The 23039-nt window shown below is 45.0% G+C and overlaps 1 protein-coding gene across 1 annotated transcript in view; it reads left to right on the forward strand.

Moving 5' to 3' along the window:
- Window positions 1–2489: 2489 nt before the first annotated feature.
- The window catches only part of LOC110131309 (pregnancy-associated glycoprotein 2-like), a 36327-nt gene continuing 15777 nt past the window's right edge, over window positions 2490–23039 (forward strand). Inside the window, exon 1 of the mRNA XM_070457433.1 lies at window positions 2490–2684. Coding sequence (XP_070313534.1) covers window positions 2650–2684 — 35 coding nt within the window. The 5' untranslated portion in view covers window positions 2490–2649. The remainder of the gene's footprint in view (window positions 2685–23039) is intronic.

Raw genomic sequence — 23039 nt, forward strand, 5'->3', positions numbered from 1 at the left:
CCTGAGTTTCCTAGATACACAGTTGGTGGGGTGTGGGAAAGGTGGCTTCTGTAGCTGAGACTTGATGGAGGGCATCCTATTGCCATCCTGAATACCTTCCCGAGTAACCATTGGTAGCAGATGTGATGTGATCGCTGGATGACTGTACGGCATTTGTTTACTAATCTGGCATTCACAATAGTCAGTATACACATTGGTACATAGCTGGCCCCTGCTGTTGCAACCAGTGACACTGCAGATGGTGAAGACTCCATCAGTGTGAGTCCCCAGGAGAAGTCTCCAATCAGAGTCCCAGACAATTTGTGATGCTTGGCATGCCTCATAGCTTCATTGAATTACACACAGCTGTGATCCATGTGACAATTTTTCTTAGTTTTCTAAACTTGTGGTTTTCATTCTGGAAGCTGTAGATTGTAGTTCTTCCTTCTTCTGTCTGCACTCTGATGAATGAGGATAAGAAGCTTTTGCAAACTTCCTGATGGGAGTGACTGACTTGTGGGAAACTGGGTCTTGTTCTGGCGAGCAAAGCCATGCTCAGTAAATCTTTAATCCGATTTTCTGCTGATGGGTGGGGCTGTTCTCCCTCACTATTAGTTGTTTGAACTGAGGCAGCCAAGTCTGGGAGTCTACAGGCTGTATGGTACAGTTAAAGGTACAGTCCAAAAGAACTTAGGCCAACACACACCTCCCAGGACTGCTACTACCAGTGACCCTATGCACAAGGCAGGCCACTGCTGACACAGGTTGCCACAGGAGACCTTCAAAACTCCAGACTCTGGCTCAGTCTTTTGGAGGTCACTGCTCCTTTCCCCTGGGTCCTGATGAATGCAAGGATTTGTTTGTGTCCTCCAAGAGTCTCTGTTTCACCCAGTCCTGTGGAAGTTTTATAATCAAATCCCACTGACCTTCAAAGTCAGATTCCCTGGGGATTCCCAATCCCTTTGTCAGATCCCCAGGTTGGGAAGTCTGATGTGGGGCCTGGAGCTTCACAAAAGTGTGAGAACTTCTCTGGCATTATTACTTTCCAGTTTGTGTGTTGCCCACCTGGTGGGTATGGGATTTGACTTCAACGTGATTGTGCCCCTCCTAACATCTCCTTGTGGCTTCTCCCATGTCCTTTGACATAGGGTATCTTTTTTTTTTTTTTTTTTTTTTTGGTGGGTTCCAACATCCTCCTGTCAAAATCCAGGTGATACTGAAAGACAGGGAAGCCTGGTGTTCTGCAGTTCATGGGGTTGCAAAGAGTCAGACACAACTTAGTGACTTAACAACGATGACAATACTGAGTCTTGCTACTCCCAGAAGACTACTTCCAGATCCGTCTTGACTGAAGTGTGCATGCACACCCAGGGGAGGTTCCCAGGGTGAGTCAGGTTTGGAAAAAGAAATCAAGTAATTGGCCTGAAGGAAGACCAAGACCCAGAAGAACTGACCCATATAAATAACTTAACCCCCTCTTTGCCGCACTCCTACTCACTAGGCACTTGCCCACAGCCTTTCTCCTCCAGGTGCACCTTGCTTCTATCTCATCTGTACAAACCATTTCTCTGTGGGCTCTCCCACCTGCTGTGCTGTGTCTCTTACTTTGTACCTCCATATATAGTTTCTGCCTCTGTTATCCCCTTCTCCTCCTGCCTTCAATCTTTCCCAACATCAGGGTCTTTTCTAATGAGTCAGCTCTTCACAGCAGATGGCCAACGTATTGGAGCTTCAACTTCAGCATCAATCCTTTCAATGAATATTCAGGATTGATTTCCTTTAGGATGGACTGGTTTGATCTTGAAATCCAAGGGACCCTCAAGAGTCTTCTCCCAATACCACAGTTCAAAAGCATCAATTCTTTGGCTCTCTGCTTTCTTTATGGTCTAACTTTCCATATGTGACTACTGGAAAAACCAGAGTTTTGACTATATGGACCTTGTTGGTAAAGCAATGTCTCTGCTTTTTAATATGTTATCTAGCCTTGTTATAGCTTTGTTTCAAGGAGCAAGCATCTTTTAATTTCATGGCTGCAGTCATTATCTGCAGTGATTTTGGAACCCAAGAAAATAAAGTCTGACACTGTTTCCATTTTTTCCCCATCTATTTACCGTGAAGTGATGGGTGTTCTGCCCGTAGTCCGAGTCCCCAGTCGGGAAAGAAGACTCCTCGAAACAATGCAACTTGCAATAGGGGAATTTATTACTGACTCGAGCCAGGGCCTCCCGCCCTCACCAAGGGTGTGAGGACGAAAAGGCCCCGAGCCCCAGTTCTCTCGGGTATTTATTAGGTCAAAAAAAGCAGCAGGTAGTTGGCGCAAGCAGATTGGTTACACAGCAGGTAGTTGGCGCAAGCGGATTGGTTACACAGTTGCAAGGCAATTTTTGTTGGCCCAACGTGGAGCTTTCAGCTTTCCCCTGATAGGTTCCCTTTTTTCTTGCTAGGCATATGTTGATTGGCTAGCTCCAGGAGGCCTGATAATTATGTTACCCCGGGAAACCAGGCCTACTCCTAATCTAGGCTGCCTGTCATGGCGTTAGCCGTGACAGCTTCACATTTCCCCCCATCTTTGTACTTTTGTAGAGGAATCTTTCTCTTCACCCTGTGAAACTGACTGATATTGTTGTCTCAATACCATAATTTGGATGGTATTTAAGCGCTCTCTAATAAATGAGACCAGATGGTTTAAAATGCATGGACCAAAGGTCAGTAACAATATTATGAGTGGACCCAGGAGGGTGGAAATCAAAGTGGTTAACTAGGGGGAGTGCTGAAACCAAGATTTAAACCAGCCTTGTTGGGCTTCTTGTTTTCTCTTCTGCTGGGCTAGTCTCTCTCTTACTTTCTGGAGAGATTTTTGTTAAAGAGTCAACTCTCCCACATTTTTCAATTTGGTTCCGATCCTTTTTTTTTTCCCCCCCGGGCAGACATAGACAGGCATCTGTTCGTAGTACTGTGGGCCTTTTCGCTCACAGTTACGGGTGAACAGACTGAAAAAGCCGTGGGCAAAGAACTTGGTCAGTTGGTGGGGACCAAACCCATTACCGTCAGCCGCCAGCACGCACAAATCAAAGGTCAGTACTGGCCACCATGTCCCTTTGGGGGTCACGTTGGAGCTCGAACTAAGCACTTCTCTAGTCTCAGGATTGTAGATCACCCAAGTCAGGTTAGCCAGCTGATGGGGGTTGTGGCTGGTTGCTCCTGGGCCGATGAAAACTGTTATCAGCAGGAGAGTTAAGAGGGCTCTCGTCGTACGAGTTTCAGTTTTAAAGGATTTGACGGGTGAGGTCTTGCCTCCCATTCTGCTTGCGCCTTCTCCTGTTCTTCCGGGGTGGCTTGTCGCGTGTGATTGCAGTGAACCCAGGGCCCGATCCCGTCGACCTTAACAGCAGTAGAAGTGGTAAGGAGAACAACATAAGGGCCTTTCCATCTAGGTTCTGATGTTTTAGATTGGTGTCGTTTTACCCAAACCCAATCACCGGGGCCAATATTATGTGAGGGGATGGTCCCCTTGCTTGTTCCCTCGTGTATCTCTCGAATTAATTTCTAAACATGGCTATGCACCTTACTTAATGCCATCAGTGTTTGCTGGAATTGTCCCAAGGTAGGGGGTGGTAGGCATTTTCCCTCGAATATAGGACACACAGGAGGGGGTCTTCCATACAGAATCTCAAAAGGGGTAAGATTCAGCTTATAAGGGGTGTTACGTGCTCAAAAGAGCGCAAAGGGAAGGAGGGTCACCCATTCCCCTCCAGTCTCCATTGCCAACTTTGTCAAAGTTTCTTTTAGGGTCTGATTCATTCTCTCAACCTGTCCTGAGCTCCGGGGATTATATTCACAATGTAACTTCCATTTCGTCCCCAGAGCTTGGGCCAGCCCTTGTACAATCTGGCTCACAAGGCAGGCCCATTATCAGAGCCCATAGTCACCAGCAGCCCGTACCTCGGCACTATCTCCTCTAAGATCTTTTTAACAACCCGTGTTGCTGTCTCTCCCTTAGTGGGGAAAGCTTCTACCCACCCCAAGAAGGTATCTACCAGAACCAACAGATAGTGATACCCATGCTTGCCTGGTCTTACCTCAGTGAAATCTATCTCCCAGTGTTGCCCTGGCTCTTCCCCTCAGTACCTCATTCCAGTGTGCTGCCTTTTCCCTGTCCTCATCAGCTGGCACGCTTTGCAAACCTGGATTATCTCTCGTACAGTTGCATTTTGTCGAGGGAACCTCAGGCAGGCCGTCTGGAGAAGTGTCAAGGTCTTTTTCTCCCCCAAGTGTGTAGTTGTGTGCAGGTGTTCACATAGGTGACGACCCAGGATGGCAGGCAATATCAGGTTGTTGTTTTGATCTCGGTACCATCCATCTTTGTCATCCTTCTGGAGGGTGGTATCCTCGTTGATCCAAACGAGGTCAGGGAGGGAATAGTCGGGGACTGGCGGCAGAGTCCCCATACCAGGAAGTGGAAGACCCACGGCTAATATGGGGGCGGCGTAGTACCGGCTAGCCGCTTCTCGAGCGGCCGCATCAGCGGCACGATTGCCCCGTGCCTTAGGGTCTTCTCCTTTCTCGTGACCAGGGACATGTACAATTGCTACTGCCCGGGGCAGTTGAACAGCTTTCAGGAGCCTGCGGATCTCAGGCAAATTCTTGACTTCTTTTCCCTCTGCTGTTCTAAATCCCCTTTCCTGGTATATCGGACCTTGAATATGGACAGTGCTAAAAGCATATCGGCTGTCCGTAAAAATGGTGACTCTCTTCCCTTTTCGCTTGCTCCAGAGCCTGTATTAGGGCAATCAACTCTGCTTTTTGTGCAGACGTGTTTGGGGGAAGTGCCTCAGCCCATATTGTCTGTCCTGAATCATCAACTATGGCGGCTCCCGCCTTCCTTTGTCCATCTTTTACATGGCTGCTCCCATCAGTGAACCATACTAGCTCACTGTTGTTTAGCGGTACATCAGTTAAGTCTTTTCGAGCCGCCAGGGCTTCAGCCAGTATCTCACTGCAATCATGGAGAGGGCGGTCCTTCTCTGGGTTAGGTAGGAGCGTGGCTGGATTCAGGAAGCAAGGGGTCTGAAACCACACCCATGGGGCATCGAGCAGCAGGGCCTGGTAATGTGTCAAATGGGCATTGGCGATCCACTTACCCGGCGGCTGCTTTAAAACCCCTTCGATGGTGTGGGGAGTGTAAACCCAGAGTTGCTGTCCATATGTCAACTTGTCAGTGTCGCGGACGAGGAGGGCAGTGGCTGCAATGATGCGAAGGCAAGGGGGCCACCCAGCGGCCACCGGGTCTAATCGCTTTGAAAGGTATGCCACCGGCCGCTTCCATGGTCCCCATTGTTGCGTCAAGACCCCCTTTCCTATTCCTTGCTTTTCATCTACAAACAGCTGGAATGGCTTATTTGGGTTAGGCAGGGCAAGGGCTGGGGCTTCTAGTAGGGCCTGTCTGAGCGTCTGGAAAGCCTGTTTCATTGGCTCAGTCCAAGTCCAGTTTGGGGCCTCTTTACTTCCCTCATACAAGGGCCAGGCCTTCTCAGCAAACCCCATGATCCACAGTCTACAATATCCAACAGTCCCTAAAAACTCTCTCACCTGGTGGGGGGTCTTGGGCTCTGGTATCTGCAATATTGTTTCCTTCATGGCCTGAGTTAGCCACTTTTGCCCCTGCCTGATCTTATACCCCAAATAGGTGACCTCTTGCCGGGCTATTTGTGCCTTCTTTGTGCTAGCACGATATCCCAAGGTGCCTAGAGTCTGTAAGAGGTCACCGGTGGCATGGCTGCATGCCTCCTCTGTGGTTCCAGCCAACATAAGGTCATCCACATATTGCAGCAGGATGACCTCTGGGTGGCGAGTCCGATATTCATAGAGGTCTTCACTCAAAGCCTCATTAAACAAGGTAGGGGAGTTTTTGAACTCTTGTGGGAGGCGGGTCCAAGTTAGTTGTACTACTGGTTGGCCTTCCCCCTCAGTCTACTCAAAGGCAAATATCTCCTGGCTCTGGGCCACCAGGGGTAGGCTGAAAAAAGCATCTTTCAAGTCCAATACAGTGTACCAAGTGTAGTCAGGCAGTAAGCTGCTCAGGAGGGTATACGGGTTGGGGACAGTAGGGTGTATGTCACTCACCCGCTTGTTGACTTCTCATAGGTCCTGGACAGGTCTGTAATCTGTACTCCCTGGCTTCTTCACTGGTAGTAAGGGGGTGTTCCAAGGGGATTGGCACCGCTTGAGAATTCTGGCATCCATGAGCCATCGAATGTGGGGAGTGATCCCCCGCCAAGCCTCCTGGCTCATAGGGTACTGTCTCACCCTCATAGGAATCGCCTCGGCTTTTAGTTCGATGACGACCGGATGTCTCTGTTTAGCCAGTCCCATTCCTGCTGTTTCTGCCCATGCCAATGGGTATTTGTGGACCCATGGTTGTATATCTGGTGCTATAACCTCTGAGGGCTTAGGCACAAAAAGTCTGTATTCATCTCTTAAAGCTAGAGACAAGACATGTATCGGCTGTCCAAGTCCATCCGTGACTGACATTCCCCCAGGGTCAAAATGGATCTGAGCATTAACTTTAGTCAACAAGTCCCGTCCAAGTAGAGGGGCTGGGCATTCTGGTATCACCAAAAACAAATGGGACACCTGGTGGGTCCCCAGATTTACTTTCCGTTCTGTGGTCCGACAATATCTTTTTGTCCCCGTGGCTCCCTGCACCAAGCTGGTTTTCTTAGACATTGGTCCCAGTTTTTGATTTAAAACAGTGTTGGGCCCCAGTGTCCACCATGAAGCCAACGGGTTTCCCCTCCACATGTATGGTTACCCAGGACTCGGGGAGGGGCGCCGAGTCTTGACTCCCCTAGTCACTGTCTTCCCCCGCATATAGAACTCGAGTTCCAAGGGAAATTCTCTCTCTCTGGGTTGTTCCTCTCTTCGGGTCCCTCTTAGGGCACTTACTTTTTTAGTGCCCCCGTTCTTTGCAGTAAGCGCACTGATCTTTCTTTAGGGCCTGCCATTTTGGTCTCTCTTTTTCTCCCATCTGGGGGCCTCGAGGCTCCCTCAGTTCTGTTCGACCTTTATCCCCGCAAAAAGAATCTTGGCCAGCTCTGTCTGGTTCTTCCGGTTTTCCTTCGCCCTACGCTCCCGATCTTCCTTCCTGATCTTCTCAGCTAGTTCCCTTTCCTCCCGACGAAGTCGTCCCTCCCTTTCTTCTGGGGTCTCCCTATTATTAAATACGTTTTCAGCTGCTTTCAGTAAATCTTGTCTTCTCTGTTCTCCCAATCTATCTTTTGTAATTTCTTTCTAATATCTGGGACTGCCTGATTTACAAACGCTAACAGAGCTGCAGCGCGTGACTCCTCAGCCTGGGGGTCCATAGGTGTATATTGCCTAAAGGCTTTCATCAGCCTCTCTAGGAAGGCTGCCGGGCTCTCAGTGGGCTCTTGCCTTACTAAATTTACCTTCGCCAAATTTGTCGGCCTCCTAGCTGCGGCCCGCAGGCCAGCCATTAGAGTCTGGCGGTACACTCGGAGACGCTCCCTACCTTCCACTAGCTCAAAATCCCAGTTAGGCCGCAACAGAGGAAACCCCTCGTCCACGAGATGAGGCTGGGCGGTTGGCCTCCCGTCGGCCCCCGGGACCCGTTTCCGCGCCTCTGCCAGGATTCGCTCCCGTTCTTCCGTGGTGAAGAGTACCTGTAACAGCTGCTGACAATCATCCCAGGTGGGGTTATGAGTGAACAAAATGGAATCTAAGAGGTCAATGAGGCCTTGGGGTTTCTCCGAAAAAGGAGGATTTTGGGTTTTCCAATTATACATATCACTCGTGGAAAAGGGCCGGTACTGATAGGTTCGCTTTCCGTCTGGGTTAGCTGGTCCCACTCGGACAGGGAGTGCCTGTACAGTAGATGAAGGTAACTCTGGGTCCCCATGATCTTGCTCACCCCTATTTCCTCTATTCCTTCTCCGGGGTCGGGGTTCCCTTATCCCTTCTGATTCATCGGGGGGGGGGGGGGGGGGGGCTCTTCCCCCTGGGGGAACTTGCAACGGAGGAGGGGCATATGGCGGAGGCCTAATTTCCGTCTCCAAGTCAATCAGGTTCCGGTTCGAGGATTCCTGCAAGACCGGTTTTGGGCCCTTATTCTTCTTGGCTTCCTCTGGGGGAGTGGGGGTTTCCATAACCAGGGCTTGTACATTAGGAGAGTACAGGGAATCAGGGAGTTTGTGAACAAAAGGTTTTAACCATTCGGGCGGATCTTCTATTAGATCTTGCCAGACCATAACATATGGGACTTGGCTCGGGTGGCCCCAGGGATCAGGAGCCATAACTTTCTCTCTCATCGCCCGAATAATAGAAGGTTGAAAAGTTCCCTCTGGAGGCCATCCAACTTGGAAGGTGGGCCACTCTGCAGAGCAAAAGGTTATTAATTTACTCTTTGTAACCAGTAGCGACAGATCATACGCTCTAGCCCTGACATCCGAGAAATGATCAGTCATGAGAGAGAGTGGGGTAGATTTTCTTGCCCCATAGCGAGAGTCAGAAGAAGGTCACCGAGAATTACCACCAAAAAATCCTATCGGGAGTGGTGGCGGCCAGGAGGTTGGGCTTGTGGTATGCTTTGTGGAACTATTTGAGTGCCTTAGTCGTTGCACGGAAGTTTTCTTGTTGGGGGCGGGCACCCTAAGGGTTTCTAGCCCGTTCTGTGACCCTCTTATCCTTTCACAGGAGTCTTCCAGTGGCAGGCGCCCTATCGGCTCTTAAGCGCCTGTCCCGTGCCCACACAGATGGGTTTTTATTTGGCCAGATTCTCGGTTTAGAATACAGGAAAAAAGAAAAGAGTTTTACCCTCTCGGGCTCCCATTATTGGGGCTGACTTGTTGGAAGGCCTTCAGAATCCACCAGGGAGTAGCCCTGGCTGGAACTCGTCAGTTGCCCCGACAACTGTCTGCCTGTTCACTGAAACTCTCAGAAACAGAAATGAGGCTCCAAGCCTTTATAGGAGGAAGTAGACAACGACACACCAGAGAACAACGAGACAGGAGACAATGCCGGCAGTTATACAGACGCGAAAGAGCATAAAAAAACACAGAGACACACATCGGCCGACAACACAGAACTGGGGGGCGGGACCCCCTGAGTTTTCTCACCAGATAGAAAGCTTTCTCTTGCGCCAGACACCTTCCTGCTTCACAGCAGGACCCCGGATTTACACTGGACTTCCTGCGCCAGACACCTTCCTGCTTCACAGCAGGACCCCGGATTTACACTGGACTTTCTGCGCCAGACACCTTCCTGCTTCACAGCAGGACCCCGGATTTACACTGGATTTTCTATGCCAGACACCTTCCTGCTTTACAGCAGGGCCCCGGATTTACACTGGACTTTCTTCAGACCTGCCTGAGCACCGGTGCTATTACCTGTCCTTTTTCCCCTTTGTTCCAAAGAGCGTTCTTCCCCGGTCAAGGGATCCCGGACGAGCCCCCAAATGTTCTGCCCGTAGTCCGAGTCCCCGGTCGGGAAAGAAGACTCCTCGAAACAATGCAACTTGCAATAGGGGAATTTATTACTGACTCGAGCCAGGGCCTCCCGCCCTCACCAAAGGTGTGAGGACAGAAAGGCCCCGAGCCCCAGTTCTCTCGGGTATTTATTAGGTCAAAAAAAGCAGCAGGTAGTTGGCGCAAGCGGATTGGTTACACAGCGGGTAGTTGGCGCAAGCGGATTGGTTACACAGTTGCAAGGCAATTTTTGTTGGCCCAACGTGGAGCTTTCAGCTTTCCCCTGAAAAGTTCCCTTTTTTCTTGCTAGGCATATGTTGATTGGCTAGCTCCAGGAGGCCTGATAATTATGTTACCCCGGGAAACCAGGCCTACTCCTAATCTAGGCTGCCTGTCATGGCATTAGCAGTGACAGCCTCACAATGGGACCAGATGCCATGATCTTAGTTTTTTTGAATGTTGAGTTTTAAGCCAGCTTTTTCACTCTCTTCTTTCACTTTCATCAAGAGACTCTTTAGTTCCTCTTCACTTTCTGTCATAAAGGTGGTGTCATCTGCATATTTGAGGTTATTAATATTTCTCCCGGCAATCTTGATTCCAGCTTGTGCTTCATCCAGCCTGGCATTTCACATGATGTACTCTGCATATAAGTTAAATAAGCAGGGTGACAATATACAGCCTTGATGTACTCCTTCCCAATTTGGAACCAGTCTGTTGTTCCACGTTCAGTTCTAACTGTTGCTTCTTGACCTGCATACAGATTCTTCACGACGCAGATAAAGTGGTTTGGTATTCCCATCTTGCCGGGGTCCAGCCTCGGCAGGATCCAGGGGGTACCCTCAGGATGAACGGCATCAGCAAGAGAGAGAGAAGACCTGTGAGACTAGCTTGATAGGGCCAAGTCTGTGTTTTACTTTTTGACGATTGGTTTTATACCCTTTCACAGAACGTTTTCAAGGTACAAGATACTTACTCATGATTACACAGGATTAGTGTTACATCATTTTGTTTTTTAGGAAAAGCAGGATGTCTTTTGCTTTCTAATTCTATAGTAATTCTTAGCACAGGATCTTCTGGTCTTGGGGCCATTAACATTTTATGCAGGTCAGGTGAATGTAAACCTGTTTTCCGTTTTTATGGTGACCTTAACTGAATGGTAGCAGTCTCATAGAGAAATAGTACAGAGTAGAATTATATCCTTGTTAATACAAAAATTAATCTTTCTGCAAAAGTTGTCAGTTGTGTTTATCTAAGAAGTTTACCCCATACAGACTCTGCGGCTTCAGTGAGGCAGCCTCTGCCTAGCACTCCTGGCTGACAATTAACAACCACCTCATTGTTACCACACTAGGGCTAAGTCCTTATTTCTCTAGATCTTAAACTATATTAACAATGGTTTCTATAACACTACCTTAGCACATTAAAAGCAAAACACAGCAAGCAAAACACAGCAAGCAAATCTCAACCCAACAACCACCTATAGAATAATTTTTCTTATGTTTTCTAGTAGGACTCCTTTACCCCTTAAAAAGGATCTATGTTTATTAGGGCTATTATATAATCAGGTTCTTTATGCTATTTTATGATTAGGATATTATAAGCAATCATGCATATTAGTACCAAGGGCATAAATGCATTTGGCTAACAAACTACCAGCAAAGGAGTTTAAATTAAAACACTCCTTTCACCCTGAATAATCTCATAAAATACCACCACCTGGGAAACTTATTGATTAAAGTTCTAAATTGATTCTTATTTGGGAAGAGATCAGGGAAGGCTTTCCTGCCTGTGTCACAGAAATTAGGGAGTAGTCCATTGAGGCAGGCATCAGAAAGAGAGATATCATCTTTAAGGTGAGCGCCGGGGGCAGCTTTTCGAAATCCCTGAAAACCTGATCTGCCTTGCCTGTCAGGCTTTCTCCTCATGACCTTGTCATGGGTGGGGTCTCATGAGCTGGCCTTTTCAAGACCCCTGAAAACCTGATCCCCCTTGCCCGTCAGGTTTTCTCCCCATGGCCTTTTTAGGGGTAGGGTCTCGTATGTTGGCTCCCGGCATCTCTCCCTTTTTTTACTTTTTAAGACAGCCAGATGGATCTCAGTTGCGAGCTTCTGAGTGCTCTGCCAGAGTTCTGACAATGCAAGGAAGGATTATAATGAGAAGTAAAACAAGGGCTGCTACAGCAGCATAGCTGAAAATAGTTGATAGGATTTTTTTCCAGTAATAAAGTTACAAAAGGTATGAAAAAAATCATTAGCAGCTCCTGCAGCAGTAAAGTCCAGGCGGGAATGTTCTAAGGTTTTTATCTGACCGTGAAGCTTTCCAAGATGTAAACTAATGCTGGAGCTATTCCATACACCTGAAATATGATTTTTAATCTTTCCCCAATTGTAATCTGTATCAATTAGTTTTAGGGCATTACACAGATCCACTGATGGTTGGCATGACAGGATAACGCTAACTTTACCCTTAAAGCTTATAACTCAGTTCCAATATGCATGACTGCTACTTCTAGGGCATCTGTTTTTCCTACTAATTTCCTATCTATAATCTCTTGCATAGCTAGAGCTAAAGAAACATTATTTGACATATCATTGACATATTGAGCAGTACGTACTTGTTGAGTCAAGGATATCGCTGCCACAGTGACAGAGGCAATTGCTGTTATCAAAGCTGAAATCCTAGAATAAGTAGTCCTACAAACCGTTGGGAACGCATTATATCTTGCAGTTGTTGCAGAATGGCTAAACCATAATTGTCATACCAATAGGCGTTCACTGTGACAGGCACCATAAGGTAAGGCAGATGTTGAAGCACCACAAAAGAACAAATATTATATTGAGGGGTTAAACAGGATGAAAGCATGCATTGTTCATAGTAGACTATATTTGGTCCACCTGAATAATTCATCTGTATATGAAGACTTTTTGAATCATTAGTAAACAAAAAATGTAAGGGGAGGGTAAACAAGCCAGCACAGAATAGGTGGAATCATTCTCTGGCCAAGATAGAGTAACAAGGGAGGTGGCAGCAAGGGCTCTCCAAATTTCTGGTTGCCAAAAAGTTTTACCCTTAGTTGTATAGGACAACATGGGGGGAACAAATTGATTATAATACCATCTGCTGGGCACCAATGGCCAAGGGAGGGAATCTTTTTTCCAATTGCTAAACCTACTGACATGGTCAGAAACAGCTCCTAGATTCTGACTTGGATTTGGATTGCTCCAGTCTTGTACCAAATAGTTTCCGCCTCCCGGTATTCTATAATCTATTTTTGAATTATAAGTACAAGATTTCCATACTGGCTATCCAAGGCAGTTCCATATGACATCTGACACAGCAACATCAAAACAATTTGGATATTTTTGTGGAGCATTAAGGAACAAGGATTTATAGGGGTCAAGGACCCCGGGCATATGGGCCTGTAATATCCAAACCAGCTGATCTCCTGTTTTCTCTGAAATTTTTGATGCTGGAGAATCTGTCAGAATTGCTTTCTTGGAGGCTCCAACACACCCCTCCTTAGAGGGAATGATGAGATCACTTGTATGACTATGAGGGAGGTTAAAGCAAAGGGGAAGATCATCCCTTAATCCCCTAAAAGTATAGTTAAACTTGATGGGGTAGTGATCTTTATCATAAGAAGTATAGGATCCTCCCAAGAGATGAAGCTGGTCTGTGTTGACCCGTATAGGGTCGCTGTTTCAAGTAACTACTTGGAAAGTCGGGGGATCAGGGAAATGTGTCCAGTATTTTTTTGAAGTAGAGGAGGTAGCATTTGTCTGACAAGACAGTAAAGCAAGCATAGCAATAAAAACCCTTTCGGGAGAGGCTGAGGATCCCTGCAGGGAAACTATTCTCTGTGCTTGATGACAGAGTGATTTAATTTGTCCCCATGTGGGTATGGAGGCTTGTTGAGTTGCCCACGCAGGACGTCCTGGTGGTTTCCATTTGTTCTTCTGGGATCTCCATTGCCGGTTGTTTTAGAGTCTGCTGGACCTTCTAGGTGAGTGGCCGAGGCGAGGGCAGAGGAGTGCTCTTCCTCCTTTACGGTTGAGGCTGCGAGGGAACCGGAGGTCTGGGGGACTGCGACATGGCGAATCAGTCTGTCTTGGCTCTAAATTGGTGAGTCAGCACCGTGTGGGAAAATATAAGCATACCCTCGCCCACTGGTTAGCAAGGGATCAGGTCCTTTCCATAGTCTGGAAAAGAGGTCTTTCCACTTTACTAAAGGTTTCATATCTTTTTGTTCTGGGTTCCAGGGACGGAACATAGCTGTTAAATCGGCTTGATCAGCATTAAGGTTATTGAGCACAAAGAGGGCATGCTGCAAAATGTGGAGTGGAGAACTATTTGAACTGCCCTTCCTGTAATTTAGAGATTTGTGTTTTGAGTGTCTGATGTGCCCTTTCTACAATTGCTTGTCCCTGGGGATTGTAAGGAATTCCTGTAGAGTGGGATATACTGAATTGGGCACAGAAATTTTTAAAGGACTTAGATGTATAAGCTGGAGCATTGTCTGTCTTAATTGATTTTGGCATTTCTAAATAGGAAAAGCAGGCAAAAAGATGTTGAACTACATCTTTATAGGCTTCTCCCGTTCTGGCAGTAGCCACAATGACATGGGTACTACAGTACCCATGCACAAAGGATAGTTTTCCAAAAGAAGGGACATGTGTTAACATCCACCTACCATAAGCACATTATGTAGTAAGCCACGGGGACTTACCCCAAAAGGCAAAGTGGGAACTGAAGTAGGGCAAAGTTGACATGTCCTAAAAGTTTCACATGCAGATTCCCTAGGAATATGGAATTGATATCAAAGGGCAGTTGCATTTTGATGATGCATAGCATGTGAGGCTTTAGCATCCTCAAAAGCACTGGCCACTATGGTTCAGGTTAGCAAATCTGCCTCTTGGTTAAACGTATGGAGGGGTCCAGGTAAATTAGAATGAGCTCTTATATGTCCAACATAGAATTGCTTTGACCTTTTTCAAATTTGCTGTTGAAGGGTAGATAACAATATAAAAATTGTGGTTTTATTTTCCGGTAAAACAGCCGTTTCAATTTGAGGGAACAACCTAACTACATACTGCGAGTCAGAAAATAAATTAAAGGCCTGATCTGAAAACTCTTTGAACGCCTCTATCACGGCTGTTAATTCTGCTTTCTGGGCTGACATTTCCCCAGTATTTAAGACCCTTTTTGAAGTCTGGGTGACAATAGCAGCCTTTCCATTAGAAGACCCATCCATAAACACCAACATTGCCCCCTCGATAGGGGAAACTTGACACCTTTCTTGAAATATTACTGGATGTCGCGAGAGGAAATTTAATAAAGGACTAGCAGGTAAATGGTATAAAGTTTGTCCCGGATAATTACCAATGGCAATCTGCCAGCCTTCATTTAATAAAAGGGCATTTAGTTGATCTTTATTATAAGGCACTATGATTTCAGATGGTTCTTTTCCAAACATTTCAATGCTTCTAAGTCTCCCTTTAATTATTAAAGTAGCCACTAGTCCTGGATAACAAGCCACAACCTTTTTGGCCGTGACAGGTAAATGCAACCATTCTAGGGGGCCCTCCTGCCATAGCACCCCTGTAGGGGCCACAGCTGTGGGCAACACTATAAACTGCCATGCCATACTATAATCTAGTCTCAATATAATTTTTATCTAAAGCTTCTTCTACCTTCATTAAGGCTTCCCTGGCTGCAGGTGTCAGCATTCTAGCAGAGGTGGGGTCTGGATCCCCTCGAAGAATGTCAAACAAAGGCTTAAGATCAGAAGTAGCCAACTTTAAAAAGGGCCGAATCCAATTTATATCCCCTAACAACTTTTGATATTCATTTAAAGTAACCAAATTATCTTTTCTAAGCTGCAAAGGTACATGAGTAACTGTTTCATTATTTAGGATTCTTCCCAGATATGTTATAGGCATATTCACCTGGATTTTTTCAGGGGCCACCTTTAGGCCCCAGCGATTCAAAGTCTCTTGTAATTTAATCAAAACTTCCTGTAAATAAACCCTACCCGGGTGTGCTAGCAATATATCATCCATATAGTGGACTAGATAGACATCCCGATGTTTCTCCCTGATACCTTGTAGGGCAGTGTCCACAAACTTTTGACACAATGTGGGACTATGTTTCATACCCTGGGGAAGAACCTTCCATTGAAATCTCTGATGAGGTTGTCTAAAATTTTCTGAGGGAAGACTAAAGGCAAACCTTTTTTATCTTGAGGGTCTAAGGGAATAGTAAAGAAGCAATCTTGAAGATCAATCACTACGACATTGTAGCCTTGGGGAACAGCCACAGGAGAGGGAAGTTCAGGCTGTAAGGCTCCCATATCTTCCATAGTGACATTTATTGCTCTTAGATCTTGCAAGAGTCTCCATTTCCCAGGTTTTTTTTTTTTTATTACAAAAATTGGCGTGTTCCATGGACTATTTGAAGACTCTATATGTCCAGCCTTTAATTGTTCTTGCACTAATTGTCGTGCTGCTGAAAGTTTTTCTGAATTTAAGGGCCATTGTTCCACCCACACCAGATCAGGAGATTTCCAGACTATGGGGTCAGCAGCGAGAACAATGGCCTCTCCTATAAATTTGGATATCTTAAGCCTTGTCTCTCTCTTTTTATTTTTGGGACAACTGGTTCAATTTGTCCCTCTTGATCTTTACCGAGATCCATAAAAGGATTATAACTCATCTGTAACATCTGTGCAGCCACTTTTCATCTGGGCAATACAGCAAAACTCCCATCTGAGCAAGAATATCTCTCCCCCAAAGAGTAAAAGGTAATGAAGGAATCACATAAGGTTGAAAATGTCCCTGGCAGTCTTTATCTACATACCAAGGTAAAATTTGTGAGCTCTTTCACTGAAGGTGCTCTCCCAATGCCGACCAACTCATTAGCTGTGGTTTGAGTTGGCCAAGCACTAGACCAGTCATTGCCCACAATACAGGAAACGTCTGCTCCCGTGTCTAGCAGGCCAGTCACCTTTTTACCATTAACTAGAATTGTTTTCATAGGTCTTTTTTGAGTAACTGGTGTAACCCAAAAGGCATAATCACTTGAATCAGATCCCCCGTCTTGATGCTTGGCAGCTGAAGCTGCTTTTCTTACGTCAGCATGACAAGGTAGCATCAGCAACTGAGCTATTTTCTGTCCTTTATAGATTTGAATAGTCTCAGTGGGGGGAGACACCATTATTTGAATTTCACCAGTATAGTCTGAGTCTATGACTTCTGGAATCACTGTGATCCCATGTAAGGACGTGGAGCTCCTGCCTATTAATTGTCCCATCGTTTCTCTAGGCAAAAGGCCATGAACACCAGTGGGAATTTTCACAGCGGGGGAGTCAGGTGTTAGTATTGATGTGGCGGTGGAACCGAAGTCCAGTCCTGCACTGCCTGGGGTTGCTCTGATGAGTTCTGTGATGGGATGAAGGGCATGAATGGGTTTAATGTCGTTTCCCCAATAGTTGTCGGGGCCTGAGGCTGGCCCCTCAATCCGTTTCCCGACTGTTGGCCAGAAACTAACAAGGTTCCGTTTTTATGGAACTTGGATCTACAGTCCTTGGCCCAGTGGTATCCCCTTTGGCAGCGAGGGCAGGGGGCCTTAGGAAGACTGGGGGCCATAACTGTGGAGGTAGAATTTAGCAAAGGAGTATTGGTGGCCTTTTGAGGGCAGGCACGGCTGAAATGTCCCATCTGACCACAGGAAAAACAGGTTTTATTTAGATTAGTATTTTGTCCCTGACTGTTTGAGTGGCCCTTTTGAGGATTGCCCTTGCCTGCAAAGAAGGACTGTATTTCTTGTTGATAAGAGCTACCCTTTATAGCTGCAGCTATGGCTAAGCCCTGCATCGTTGCTGGCCCTACATCTGCGCACTGCTTAATATACTCTCCTATATCTCCAGACTTTCTTATAGGGCGAAGTAAGGTCTGGCAGATAGAATTTGCATAACCAAATGCTAGCTGATTTATTAAGATCTCGGCTGCTCCATCGCTAGGAATGACCCTGTGGATTCCTTCAATAAGTCTAGATACAAAATCTTCATATGGCTCTTCTGGTTTCTGTTTTGTGTCAGATAGGGAAGAGGTTAATTCTTTTCCTTGAGGCAAGGAACACCAGGCCCCGAGAGCACAAGCTGTCACTTGTTCTAGAGCTTTTCTATCGAAATTCATTTGTTCTCTAACTGATTGAAATTCATTAATTCCTGCCAGCATTTCTTGCACATATGTTTTGGACCATATTTATAGTTATCCCTAGCTTGCTTATGGGCCAAATCTTCATATTCAGTTCTCCAAAGTAGATACTGTCCTTCAGATAAACAGCCTTAGCAACTGCCCTCCAATCATATGGGGTCATCCGTCTAGCTGCCAAAGCGTCTAATAATGTTAAGGTATATGGGGCTGTAGCTCCATATGAGGAGCAAGCCTGTTTGAGTTCCTTAATCAGTTTAATTGGAAGGGGTTCCCAAGTGGGGCTTTCTTCATCTGTATCATATAATACAGGAAAGCAAGCCTCACGATAGGGGTCAAAATCATCCTCAGGCCTTGAAAGCACCCTTCTTTGTGAAAAAGCTAAGGAAAGGTCTTTACCTCTATATGGAGGGGGAGGCATGGGGGGTCAAAATCGCTCTATGCCTCTTTTATCCCATTCTATGGATACTTTAGGGTTTTTAGAATTGGATTTTACAGAAGACCTAGTTGGAGATGTAGCTCTTAAACTTTTAGGAGCGTCTTGGGCAGAAAAAGGCCAATCCTCATCAGAATGATAACGAGTTTCTACTTTCTCTAAATCTTCCTCATCTTGGGGTGAAAGTTGTTTTCCTTCTTCGTCCCTACCTTCTGGATGACTATCAGTGTTCATAGCAGCTAACATCCGTCTTAACTGTTGATAGTTCGGTTGGGACACATTATCGTCTTCATTTCCCTTAACTTTTACTTTTTCGGATTCGTGAGTCAGATCTAAGGCATCTCTAATCATGCCCCACAGGGAGAAGGAATCGGTGGGCACCTTCTCTGGTCCATTTAAAGTATAATACTCTCTTAACTGTTTTCCCACCTTTTCCCATGTATCTAAGTTAACAGTGCCCTCTTCTGGGAACCAAGGGCATTGTTCCTGTACAAATGTGAAAGAGGATTGAATGTTGGCCTTTTTCACTTTAATACCTCTCTTGTTCAATAGTTGTAATATCACTCCAATAAAAAGTTGCCTTTCTTTTGATTCACTGTTACACATTTTTGTTAGTAATTAGAAGAAAAAGGAAAGGATCTGTAGAGAAGAAGGAAACTGAAACGTACCCACTTTTCTTACCCTACCTTTCTTATGCAGGGGGGCCGACAGCGCCCTAGTGGGGTCCTAACCATCCCGAAAACTGAACAATGAGGGGGGCTTACCTTCGGGTTCCCTGTTCGTGGTGCCACTTGCCGGGGTCCAGCCTCGGCAGGATCCAGGGGGTACCCTCAGGATGAACGGCATCGGCGAGAGAGAGAGAAGACACGTGAGACTAGCCTCGATAGGGCCAAGTCTGTGTTTTACTTTTTGACAACCGGTTTTATACCCTTTCACAGAACGTTTTCAAGGTACAAGATACTTACTCATGATTACACAGGATTAGTGTTACATCATTTTGTTTTTTAGGAAAAGCAGGATGTTTTTTGCTTTCTAATTCTATAGTAATTCTTAGCACATGATCTTCTGGCCTTGGGGCCATTAACATTTTATGCAGATCAGGTGAATGTAAACCTGTTTTCCGTTTTTATGGTGACCTTAACTGAATGGTAGCAGTCTCATAGGGAAATAGTACAGAGTAGAATTATATCCTTGTTAATACAAAAGTTAATCCTTCTGCAAAAGTTGTCATCTGCGTTTATCTAAGAAGTTTATCCCATACAGACTCTGCGGCTTCAGTGAAGCAGCCTCTGCCTAGCACTCCTGGCTGACAATTAACAACCATCTCATTGTTACCACACTAGGGCTAAGTCCTTATTTCTCTAGATCTTAAACTATATTAACAATGGTTTCTATAACACTACCTTAGCACATTAAAAGCAAAACACAGCAAGCAAATCTCAACCCAACAACCACCTATAGAATAATTTTTCTTATGTTTTCTAATAGGACTCCTTTACCCCTTAAAAAAGATCTATGTTTATTAGGGCTATTATATAATCAGGTTCTTTACGCTATTTTATGATTAGGATATTATAAGCAATCATGCATATTAGTACCAAGGGCATAAATGCATTTGGCTAACAAACTACCAGCAAAGGAGTTTAAATTAAAACACTCCTTTCACCCTGAATAATCTCATAAAATACCACCACCTGGGAAACTTATTGATTAAAGTTCTAAATTGATTCTTATTTGGGAAGAGATCAGGGAAGGCCTTCCTGCCTGTGTCACAGAAATTAGGGAGTAATCCATTGAGACAGGCATTAGAAAGAGAGATATCATCTTTAAGGTGAGCGCCGGGGCAGCTTTTCGAAATCCCTGAAAACCTGATCCTCCTTGCCCGTCAGGTTTTCTCCCTTATGGCCTTGTTAGGGGTAGGGTCTCATGTGTTGGCTCCCGGCACCATCTCTTTCAGAATTTTCCACAGTTTATTGTGATCCACACAGCCAAGGCTTTACTGTAGTCAATGAAGCAGAAGTAGATATTTTTCTGGAATTCTCTAGCTTTTTTCAATGATCCAGCGGATGTTGGCAATTTGATCTCTGGTTCCTCTGACTTTCCTAAATCTAGCTTGAACATCTGGAAGTTCTCAGTCACATACTGTTGAAGCCTAGCTTGAAGAAGTTTGAGCATTACTTTGCTAGCATGTGAGATGAGTGCAATTATGCTGTAGTTTGAACCCTCTTTGGCATTGCCCTTCTTTGAGATTGGAATGAAAACTGACATTTTCAGGTCCTGTGGACACTGCTGAGTTTTCCTAATTTGCTGGCATAGTGAGTGCAGCACTTTCACAGCATCGTCTTTTAGGATTTGAAATAGCTCAGTTGGAATTCCATCACCTCCACTAGCTTTGTTCATAGTGATGCTTCCTTTTATCCTTATCCATCAGAAGGCAGACAGAATGAAAACCACAAACTTCTCCAATCTTCTAAAAAAAATCTTTAGCAGTTTATTTATTCAAATCTAGATCTAGAAGATGAACATTTGTATATTACATTTGGTTGTTCTAGGACTTTCGATAAATGAAAGTCTCCTCCTTCCTTTTTAAACCATTTATTTGTTTAAAATGTGGGAGGAGTTAGGTCGTTTGTCTCATAGAAAGTCCTATGTCTTGTGTTGAGAGCTGGAGTCCACAACACCAATACCAGGACCAGTACCAGTCCTTGATCTATTAGGACCCAGGCCACACAGCAGGAGGTGAGCAGCAGGCCAGTGAGTGAGGCTTTATCTGTATTTATAGCTGCTCCCATTGCTCTCCCATCACCCCCAGATGGGGCAGTCTTATTCCAGGATAACAAGCTCATGGCTCCCACTGATTCTGCATTATGATGAGTTGAATAATTATTTCATTATATATCACAACAAAAATAGAAATAAAATTCAAAAGAAATATAATAACCTTGAATCATCCAGAAATTACCCCCTGCACCCAGGTCTCTAGAAAAATTGTCTTCCAGGAAACCAGTCCCTAGTGCTGAAAGAGCTGGGGACTGCTGATTTAGAGGACTGCTTCTCTGTTCCTTTATCTGCTGCTGCTGCTGCTGCTAAGTTGCTTCAGTCATGTCCAAATCTGTGCGATCCCATAGACGGCAGCCCACCAGGCTCCCCCGTCCCTGGGATTCTCTAGGCAAGAACACTGGAGTGGGTTGCCATATCCTTCTCCAATGCAAGAAAATGAAAAGTGAAAGTGAAGTCGCTCAGTCGTGTCTGACTCTTGGTGACCCCATGGACTGCAGCCTACCATGTTCCTCCATCCATGGGATTTTCCAGGCAAGAGTACTGGAGTGGGGTGCCATTGCCTTCTCCCAGTGGTAATTCTTAAAAACTGGTAGTTAGATGCAGACTTGAGTTCAACAAATTTTATTGGAATATTTGTAGTTCCAACTGGAAGATTTGTATTGGAAGATTTGTAGTTCCATACATTACTTATGGCATCACTTCAAAAGACATAATTGCTAGTTGCCTCACTTTGATGTATGCTGAGATAGAGAGGGTCCTGATGTTGCCAACCCCATGCATGCATTATACTTCCCCTTTGACCTTGCATCTTACGGTTTTGTCTTATGGCCTTGTGGGCTTCTCTGGTAGCTCAGCTGGTAAAGAATCTGCCTGCAATTCAAGGGACCCTGGTTTGATTCCTGGGTTGGGAAGATCTGCTGGAGAAGGGATAGGCTACCCACTCCAGTATTCTGTGGCTTGCCAGGTAGCTCATCTGATAAAGAATTCACCTGCAATGTGGGAGACCTGGGTTCGATCGCTGGGTTCAGTAGATCCCCTGGAGAAGGGAAGGCTACCCACTCCAATATTCTGGCCTGGAGAACTTCATGGACTTTAAAGTTCATGGGGTTGCAGAGATTCAGAAACAACTTTCACTTTCACTTATGGTTTTATCATCCATGGATGATCTTGGCCAAGATCCACTTGTTCATGAGGATGTTGCAAAACAGTGGTTTCTTTTTTCTACCAGTCCAGAATTTAATTCCTGGAATCCTTCAATGAATAAAAACATTCTTTCAAATCTTTGTAGTTATATGAAATATGCTTCACACAAACAAAGATAGCACTGGAAAGCCAGTGCCCAGAATAGTGAGTTGGTACTCTTAGCAATCTGACACAGTGACAAATTAGATATTATCTTTTAACACCTGGAAATGTTGGATTTTTATATATTTAATTTGTTTTATATTTTAATTTTTATATATTTAATATGTTTAATTTTATACATTTAATTTAATTGTTTAAATTAATATTTAATATTTTTAACATCGATTTGCTCTGATGCTAAAATTGTCTCACTTTTGGCCTCATCAAATGGATTCCTAAACTTTTTATTCAGCTCTTGCTAATCTTTGAAGGCCCTCAAATTTCTGGTCCTTCAAGATTCTCAGGCTTATCTTGTTCATTCCCTGGCCCAGTCCTGAAATCAGTCATCTCTTCAAAACTCCATGGACCCTCAGGTGGGAAATGGAATTTAGAGGCCCCATGATAGACCTCTGGATAGTCACTGCAACCAAGTCACCATCCCTTCTTAGGCTTTTCAGCCGTCAGAGCCAGGAAGTACAGAGTTCTTTAAAGAAAAGAAAAATAAGGAAAATAATTAAATGGTACAAACTTATGTTATCAAGTTTTAGGCTATAGGGCCCTTACTTAACATTTTGTGTTTTAGACTTGAAACTTTTTTCTATCCACTGAAATCTTGCTTCAGAACATTAGCACTAATTACTGACTTCCTTTAACCAATAACACATATACGATACTTTCACAATAACAAAAGCAACATCACCAACAATAAGGTGGTGGATAGTCTCAAATATTTTGTTTTTTTTGTCTTTGGTTTTCTTTTGGATGTGAGAGAGTATTTTTTATTGTCTTTGCCATTAGAAGACATTC

Source organism: Odocoileus virginianus, chromosome 28 (genome assembly GCF_023699985.2).
Source record: "Odocoileus virginianus isolate 20LAN1187 ecotype Illinois chromosome 28, Ovbor_1.2, whole genome shotgun sequence".
Classification (NCBI taxonomy): domain Eukaryota; kingdom Metazoa; phylum Chordata; class Mammalia; order Artiodactyla; family Cervidae; genus Odocoileus; species Odocoileus virginianus.